General features: G+C 34.5%; 1 protein-coding gene across 1 annotated transcript; it reads left to right on the top strand.

Moving 5' to 3' along the window:
- The first annotated feature begins 2,100 nt into the window (after nt 1-2,100).
- Nucleotides 2,101-8,169, top strand: LOC145788704 (uncharacterized). The gene is made up of 2 exons (XM_028195906.2): nt 2,101-2,770; nt 7,930-8,169. The coding sequence occupies exons 1-2, from the start codon at nt 2,432-2,434 to the stop codon at nt 7,957-7,959; spliced, it is 369 nt and encodes a 122-aa protein (XP_028051707.1). The 5' UTR covers nt 2,101-2,431; the 3' UTR covers nt 7,960-8,169.
- Nucleotides 8,170-9,127: the final 958 nt, after the last annotated feature.

Genomic DNA, 9,127 nt, shown 5'->3' with positions numbered 1-9,127 from the left:
GGTGAGGTGTGTTGATTAAACAGAAATGAAGGGAAACAAAATCGGAACAAAAATAGAGGGAGGGGAAAAAAAAAATTCAGTGGCGTAACCGATCGACCGGGCAGTCGTCTGGCGGGTCATCCCACCGGACGTCCCCAGGCATTTGATGCAAGCAACAGTGTTCACCGTTGGAGCAACTCGTATCAGATTAAAGAAATAGTCCTTTTTTTCATCAAATTTGATGAAAAAAATAGTTCACCATTGGAGATGCTCTTAGCGTGTACACCTACTCAATGAATGATAACATCTCCTATGGTTTACTAGTATTAAAAAACGGTGGTGCTACATGTACTAATTTGTGTACGCACTAGTGTATCAATTAGTATTATGATATTACTATTGACTACATTTATTATATAAGTTACAAATATCCAAAATCATACAAATGATGCCACATTATCGGCTAGTATACTAGTGTGTACATTAATTGGTACATATAACATTATTCATTAAAAAATTAAGGTTCATTAAATTAGGAAAGAATTATTTTTTTCATCAAAAGAAAGAACTCATTAAATTATTTATAAAATTTGAATTTTATAAAATTTTAAAAATATGAAACATTGTAGTTGATTTTTTTTGGGTGAATCATTTTTGCAGTTGATTTGTTTTCATTAAATTTGATGAAAAATAAAATTTGGGATAAGAGAAAATTTTAAAAACATTTTGATGAAAGAGTTAAAGTAATTCATATCAAATGAAATTTTTTATTCAAATTTAAAATCAAATTAGATGAAAAAAAATTAGTGAAGCATTAGAAATACTCTAAGAAATTAGCATTACAGCCCACTCAATACATGTGTCGTTGTTTTTGGATTTTGTATTTTACCCTCCATTTTGTGCAAAACTTTATAATATGAATTTCTATATCAATTCAAAGTTGAAATGGACAATTGAAATCAAAAAGAGATTGAGATCAATAATTAAAATTGCAAGGAATTTTTTTTGAACGGAACTATTGACTTGCTAATACGTATTTGCTCCAATCTTTTTTTGTGCTGAAGAAAAACATACTTAAAGTCATCTTATGACAATTTTGAGGGTTGTCTTGATTGAGTGGTTGGTGTGTTCCCACACAATTGCTCAAGATTCAATTACTGGGATCAGACTAGAATTAGTCGAGATACACATAAATTGTCCCGAACACTCCTAACTATTGAACCAAAAAATTAAAAAAGTCACACCTTGACAGGACTACACTAAGGGCTATTTTGGGAAGATGGTTATAATCAACTTTTTGGTAAAAAGCTGCTTACAAACAGCTTTTTTGTGAGAAAGGAAGTGGGTTATAATCTGAGAAGTGGATTATAACTCACTTTCCAAAATAGCCCTAAGTCACATATTCACATATAATATAATAATAGTGTAAATATGTCCTCTTCTTTAGGAAAAATAATAACAAAGTGAACAATTTTGAACACATGTAAAATTATAATATAAAAAATTACTAAAAAGAGTTTCGATTAGATTTTTCACCTTGAATTTCAAATATGCTCAAATTGCTGCTACTGAGGAGGGAGGTTCAAGAGACTTATATAAATATTAATAATAAGTGCACATGTGATGTGTGTGCAAATATACAAAGAACGAAAAAGATGAATAAGTATAATTTTGAGGACATAATTTTATTTTTATTTTTTTTGTATAGACAATTTGAAAATTGTCATAGGCATTTTTAGGAAAATAAAATATGTGAAATTTTGTGTTAACTTTATATAATAGTAAAAATATAAAAATGATAAGTACAATGAAAGACCAACAAATAGAATACACAAGCTTGGTAAAAAAAATGAAAAACATTCAATCATTTTTCATATAATTTTATCTTATTTGGGATAGAAATAATTTTCATAAATTTATAAATATTTGTTTAGTGTTTTTTTTTTTTTATCAAATTAATTTATATTTTAAAAAACAAATTCAAAAAATCAAATCAAATTCGATTAAATTTTAGAAGATTCCAACTGCCAAAAAATAAAAATGATTTACGAACTGGTCTTATTAATTAAACGTATCTTGCTTATCTTTTTTTCTTCTCAATATTCACAAAAAATATTGGAATAAAATAAATAAATATTTAAATTCATCGCAAAACAAAAAAAAAAATCACAAGATCGTAAGCCCCGTTCAGTTAATCCAATGGACCGCGTGAATAACTATGAAGTTGGCAAATCTACTTCGGCGAGAGTCCAGAAGCTCCACTCTTGTCTCAGCCGAAATGGACTCCCATGCTCAAAGCTCACTTGTTTCCAAGTGGCGCATCTCTGCGTAAATGGCCCGGGGACTTTCCTGGGCTTCTGTAAACAGTAGCCCACTCACGCTGTCTTGTGTTTTGTTGTCTTAAAGCTTTAGCAACTGCTTTTAAACTTTAAAGGTTGGCCATTATTTTTCGATGTGGGATACAGAGTTCAACGCTCTGGACCCTCGCACCGCGGCGTGCATGGAGTTCTTAGCCCAATGCAACGCTCGCAAGGCCAAAGAATCAAACCCAGCTTGTCAACTCATGGTCAAGCGCCGCACCGACGATCACCCTCCTCAAATCACCGTAACTTTCGTCAATGGAGTCGAAGAGGCATTCGATGCCACCACCACCCCAGCACAAACCATCAGGACCATGATTCTCGACAAGGGTCAGCTTCTCGAGACCGAGCAAATGTTCCGCGACGCCGGTGAGCAGTGGCCTGTTATTATCCCCGAGGAGGAGATCCGCCAAGCAGCCCCTGGTACTAAGGTAACAGTTTCTGATCAAATCTCGGCATTTTTTGATTCAGACATTTGATCGAACAGTTGGTGGGTCTTTATTATTATTTCTTCATTGTTGTTGTGGGTTTGATTTTCTGTTACATGAATTTGATGGGTTTTTTGTTTTATTCAATTTTTCTTTTCTCTATATATATATATATATTGTTTATGAGCAATTGGTGGGTTCTTCATCATGCGTCTTTATGAGACTTGTGAGAGATATTTGGTTCAAAGTTGGAAAATTTTTCAGATCAGATTTATGGGTCGAATTGCTTGACCATTGGTGAGTTGGTAGGTACACCCATAAAAAGTGGTGAATATTTCAAAAAAGAAAAAAGAGCTATTACCATTCATTTTCAAAGTTTGCACCTCATGTTTGGGGAAAATGGAATGTTGGTTTCTCACACTCATGTTGATGAAGCTACCAAAGATTGGCTCAGCAGTGACTTGACATCCATAATTTGTTCCAAACTCAAGCAACCTAAGAAATTAGGATTCATTTTTTTTTTTGGTAAGTGAGCATTTTGGTTACCAAAAAAATAAAAAATGTACAATGGAGCTCAATTCAAAGCTTATAAGGGCAAATGCAAAGCTGCTAGCTCCAAGAGACGACTACAAAAAACCAAAAAGACCCCGGTGATAAAACATGAACTCTCACAACCCGAGAGCTGAGGCAAAAAAAAAAAAAAAAAAAAAAGGATTCAGTACTGCAAGAACTATGCGATCCACAAGCTCCATAGCACACTTTGATGATTGTTTGCGTACTTTCTAGTACTTCATATATTTCCAAGGGTAGACATTGAGTTAGGCCTCCCTTTTTTTATGAACAAATTAAACAAACTATAAATTTTGTAATCATAAAATCAGCTTGGGGGCAAGCATGTGCTATATCAACATTGATCCCCATAGACACATCTCCTTAAAATATTTTTGATTTTCCTTTAAATATTTTCCTCTTTTATTCACATTAATATTTGTGTTTGGCTATTGGTTATTATCCTAGATCTAAAATGCTGAGACAGTGCATGAGTGTAAAAGGCAAGGCACTAAAGGTAGTGAAGTGGTTTGAAATAGAGACATATTTGTTACTATTTTTCCATCAAGTAGGAGAAAAGTTATGTGTTGATGGATTCTTTTTCTTCTTCTTATCTTTCTTCCCTGTTATATAAGTGCAATACAGTGATAGATATATGATCTGCTTTTGCTGTCCTGTATGAGTAATTATATGAGGCATCAAATGTGGCCCAAAACCTAAGAAGCTTGGACATAGATGTGTACATGGACATGGATACAGACACATGACATGGCAAACGTGAAAAAAATGAGGATGCGGTCACGGTGGGAATATGACAATTTTTTTTTTTTTTTGTTTTTAAATTTTTTTGTATGTTATGTATATGAATATAAATTTAGGGCATATGGAACAAAGATATAAGAGTCATCAATGTATATGTAGGTGTATTTTTATTTTTTTTCACTTTCATTCCTCTTGGTTTTTATATATTTTACTTTTGACCCCAAATCATCTTTATAAAATTATTTATAAAAAGAAAACCTCACAAAGGTGTCCTAAGGCTTGTCCAAACACAATATCAGCGTGTCCGTGAAAATGTCCCCAAATTGTCATGCAAAAAAATGTGTCATGCGTGTCTCTGGAGTGTCGTTGTCCCATATGTGTCCAACTTGAACACCCATTTTGTAATGTCGGTGCTTCATAGCCTAGGAGGAACAAGTGAAAGTATAAGCATATGAGTTACATAGATCTAGAACAAAGAGCTTTATTCAGTTATACTCATCGAAGTGTACACTAAATGGCAAGGTCATTAGCTTTAGTTGGTCATAAGTACAGACTGAATAGAGTGCAAAACACATCATCGTTGTTATTGTTCTTGGGGGTTGTTTGATCTCAAGTATGCTGTGTGCTACCAGTTTTCTGACCCATTTTCATACAGCTTATTGTTCAGTATTACTTGCCAAAAGAAATTCTGAAACTTGCTAAAAAAGATACTGGATTACAGTATGGTATGCAGTCTGCAGATGAGTTAGAATTTGGTTTTAAATGATTAGCTGTTTTACATTATATTTTTTTACATACAGCTGATATGAGCATATGAAAAAGATTTTAATCTGAGTGGAAGATGGAATAAACTAATTCTTGTAATATTGCTGTTTGTTGCTCGAGAACTCTTGCCTGGGTGTTATTCTTTTGAGCCAATGGTTGACAATTACATATAGTTTGAGTATAGATAGCTTTGTGCAGTCTATTTGGTTGTCATTTACCATAGATGCATCCAATTGCTTGGGTGTTGGCATGTTGCCTAGCAACTTGTGGATGCCTTGAATTTTGGTTCTGCTCTTGCAAAGAAACTTGGTGGTCCATGACTTACCTGGGATTTTTAATTTTAGCTAATTAGAGGTTTAGTACCAGATAATGTCGTTTTAGTTTGTTGTGACAAATAATGGTAGAAGCAATAAGTAGTTTAAAACTAAAAACTTAAGCACCAGAAATAAACAAATCTTTTTCTGTAGAAAATTGACTGCTCGGAAGAGTCAAGGCGTAGTTGGATGTGGTCCTTGTTACAGAAATGCAGTGTACAGATGAATGGCTTCACTGTATGAATTGCCTATATGTGTATATATATATATTAAGAATGAGATACATTGACAAGCTTATCTTTGAAACATTTAGGAGGTAGTAATTGCTTGCTTGTTAATGAGTCAATTAATATAAATAATCAAGTTCTCTAAGAAAGGGAGCGTAAACTGATGTTGGTTTATATATTGGTGGAGAGAAGTGAGTTTTCCAAGTATAGTTGCATATATTCTGTCTATAAAAAGCATAGAAGTAGCTTAGCATAGGCCTTTGTGCCCAGCAAGCAAATACATGAGACAAGTAACAACTCAAGATGTGCCAACAAGTGTGCTGGTAACCAAGATTGTGTGCGACATGCATTGATGGGTCCAACAGGACCAGAAATCAACTTGGATGGTATCCCAATTTCTTGATGCATATCCCAGCTGAGTTAGATCCATCAAACATTTGGGGATCAATTGTGTAACTAAGCCTATCGATATAATAAATAAAATATATTTGAAAATTGTTGTCTTGTATCAGTAACCGTGTCCCTGTCTTTCTTCTTAGGTATTACGTATAGTGTGTTCCTCAGCTAAATATTTGACTAAATGATGAATGGTTGGTATGAAGGCTTTGTTGAGTGAGAAGTCATGTCAACTATATAGATACCACAGCTGTTTCAGTGTTAGAGCCATTCTTTCTCTGTACTTGTGCCAATATAACAGGTTAATGTCTCTGGAAAATCACATCCATTGGTACCTTTTGTCTCTAATTGGCAATATTCTCTTCTCTTGATTTGTTGCCAACTTTCTATAGTTTTTGGGCTGCGGTGGTGCATGAGATTGAAAAAGGAGAGGGTATGGGGTTGGCTCAAGGACTTAATTGGAGGGAGTTGTAGTAGTTTGAAGGGACAGTATTTGGATATCCAGCCTTGAGTTTGTTAAGAAAATCATTTTGTTTGAGTGATTGTAGCATCCCTACTTATTACATTGCTCTAAGGACAGGGAAAATCCCAAGCAATTCACAATAGTTTCCCACATGGTAGTACCTTACTTACTAGTGGGAAACTCCTACTTGGGTGACGTTTCTTTCTTAGAAACTTGATTCCGTGCTATGAAGTAAGAAACATGCTTTCGTCAAGAAATAAATTCACTCCCAACTGAGATAGAACCTCAAACATACAAATTTCATAGAAATAAAAGGAGGATCTTGTTAACATGTTGTTTGGGGAAAAAATGACAGCCCAATGAAAAAGCGCCACATGGCATGTAGAAGTGTGACAGTGGGTGGCCATAGAGTTTTTGGAACTCATGGACAAACAAGGCAAAGGCAAAAGGCACTAATAGATGCAGGATGGCATGTGCTCAGAATGGCTTGGAATTTGGTCGGGACATTGAAAATGATGTCACAATCATTACCCCATCACTTCACCATGGTGTGCAATGAATTTCAGTCAATTCCACTGTTTAAGTTTTTAATTTTTTGATTTTGCCGTTTTTGGAAATAATTGATTCGTCAATTACTTGGTCTAGAAGAATCCATTTGAGGTTAGGTTTTTTTCCAACATATGTATTTTTAAACATAGTTTCCAGATTTGAGGTTAAATCTTTCTATTTTTGGTAATTTTTGTAATTTCTTTGATTCGGGTTTGATTAGTGAGCGTTACGTTTTACGGCTTATTTCCTTAGTTAATTAAGGTTTGTTCTATTATAAATAGGAGCTGTAAGCCTTAGGACAAGACAGATTATTTTGGAGAATTAATTTTATACAAGAGAGAGTGTCTCTTTTTATCAATTCGTGGTTGTTCTTTGTGTTTGGTGTTCATCCCATTAGCTTCCCTGCATCAGTGGGTAATCCTAACAGATGAGGCTAGAGGCCTTCATAGCTGGCCTTATTATTTTGAGATGATGATATGGGCTTGACTATCAAATCAAGAGATCCCTGTTAACTCTGTGTTTGATTGGGAGATTTGGGAAGGGATTTAGAAACGGAAAGAAAAAAGGTAGGTGAAATGTAAATAAAATATACCTACATTTCACTTAATTTTACACACTTTTTCCCTTTCCCTTTTCAAATTCCTTCCCAAATCCCTCAACCAAACACAACGTAACTAGGGATTGATTCTCAATGTGTGTTTATCTATAAATTGGTAAACCTTCTTCATTCATGGCCATTAGATCAGTGGCTTTCATCTCTTGGTTGGATGATCGCCAAGTGGCCTCAATCTCATGAAACCTTCCTACCGTTTTATAAAAGGAATCCAACAATCCCAGTCAAATTTGTGGATTTAACGTGAATGGAGACTCGTAGCTTCCATATTTGTGAATGATTAGTTATAGAATAGTAGATCCCTTTTGATCTTTTGTTCTCTGTCTTCCTCGTGTTGTTAACCTGATCCTGCTATATGGATAGTTATTTGTTTGTTTATCCTTTTATGGCCTCTAGTATTTTGTGCTTTGACCGGTTCTTTATATAATTCTTACTTTCCAAAATAAAAGTGGATGGTGGAACTGGATTCTTCTCTATACTGATTATTTCTGTAATTTTTTTTTCTCATTTTTTTTTTCCTTCAGCCAAGGAAAGCAGAAGAGAAGAAGCAGTAACTGTATCTAATCTCAACAGAGCATATTGCAAAGGATCATTTTGATAGAGCCTTAGATCAACTAAATGTAATAAAACAGTTCATTCTACTGAGACAATTATTATCAAATAGACATATGATTTAGAGGCGTTATGTTGTCCTGTGAAGCTACAATGTATGTTCTGCTTCATTTTAGAAGCATTATATTTCATTTTTACTTGCATTTTCTGAACGACTTCGTGACTGTACATCTTATATTGAAACTTCACTTTACCTTTGTCTGATTATGAACAAGTCTTGTCTTTTAATTTTAATTTTTTTTGGTAAGAAAACACAAATGCCTAGTTTTCTCTACAAGCAACTATTGAATATAGGAATTAGAATGTTGAATATAGGAATTGGAATACATTTTTTTCTTTGTTGGTAGATTGTATAAAATCCGTGATTGTATGAATCGCATATTTAGAGTGTTGTTTATATTGTTTCCTAAATTGTATCATGAATATATACATGGCTTCTATATCATTCATAGGTAAATCAATACCATTCTTTTCATTCTTCTTGGTATCAAAGCCAAATCCTAGCCACCCTTTCTCTCTCTCGGTAGTCTACAACCACACCCTCTACTCTAGCAGCCTTTTCCTCCCTTGCCCATCCACCAACAACACTTTTAGCGTATTGTGAACCTCTTTTTACCCTTTTAGTGTTCTTGTTTGGATGTGGTAGCATTTAATTGGATAAGTGGTTGAGTTTTTTTTTTCCAGCCTTTTATATTGTTTCAGACTGTTTTGCTGTGATTCTGTGTGTTTTCCAGCCCCTATTATTCCACAATGACTAAGCCATCTCTTGTTGTCTCTTCTGATATACCCACAAAACTTGTCCCAGTTAGTTCTGATTTTTCTTTCTCTCATCACACTTATGTTCATCGTATTACGAGTGTGGTGTTGAATGGGAAAAATTTTGCTGCATGGAGCCATTTCCTTAAACTCTATTTAGGGGGAAAGGGGAAGGTCCATTGGCTTTTACCTACTACTACCCAACCAGCAACGACAGACCGTACCTGTGCCCAGTGGGACATTGATAATTATACTATCTTGGGATGGATGTTCAACTCTACGGTGGATCGTATTTACCACATGTTCCTTTATTGTGACACAATTCTAATTCTATGGCATGATGTATGCTCATGC

The sequence above is a fragment of the Camellia sinensis genome, chromosome 6, assembly GCF_055761805.1.
Source record: "Camellia sinensis isolate YWXY chromosome 6, ASM5576180v1, whole genome shotgun sequence".
Classification (NCBI taxonomy): domain Eukaryota; kingdom Viridiplantae; phylum Streptophyta; class Magnoliopsida; order Ericales; family Theaceae; genus Camellia; species Camellia sinensis.
The sequence above is the reverse complement of the archived record's forward strand: the minus strand, read 5'-3'. Positions and strand labels throughout refer to the sequence as shown.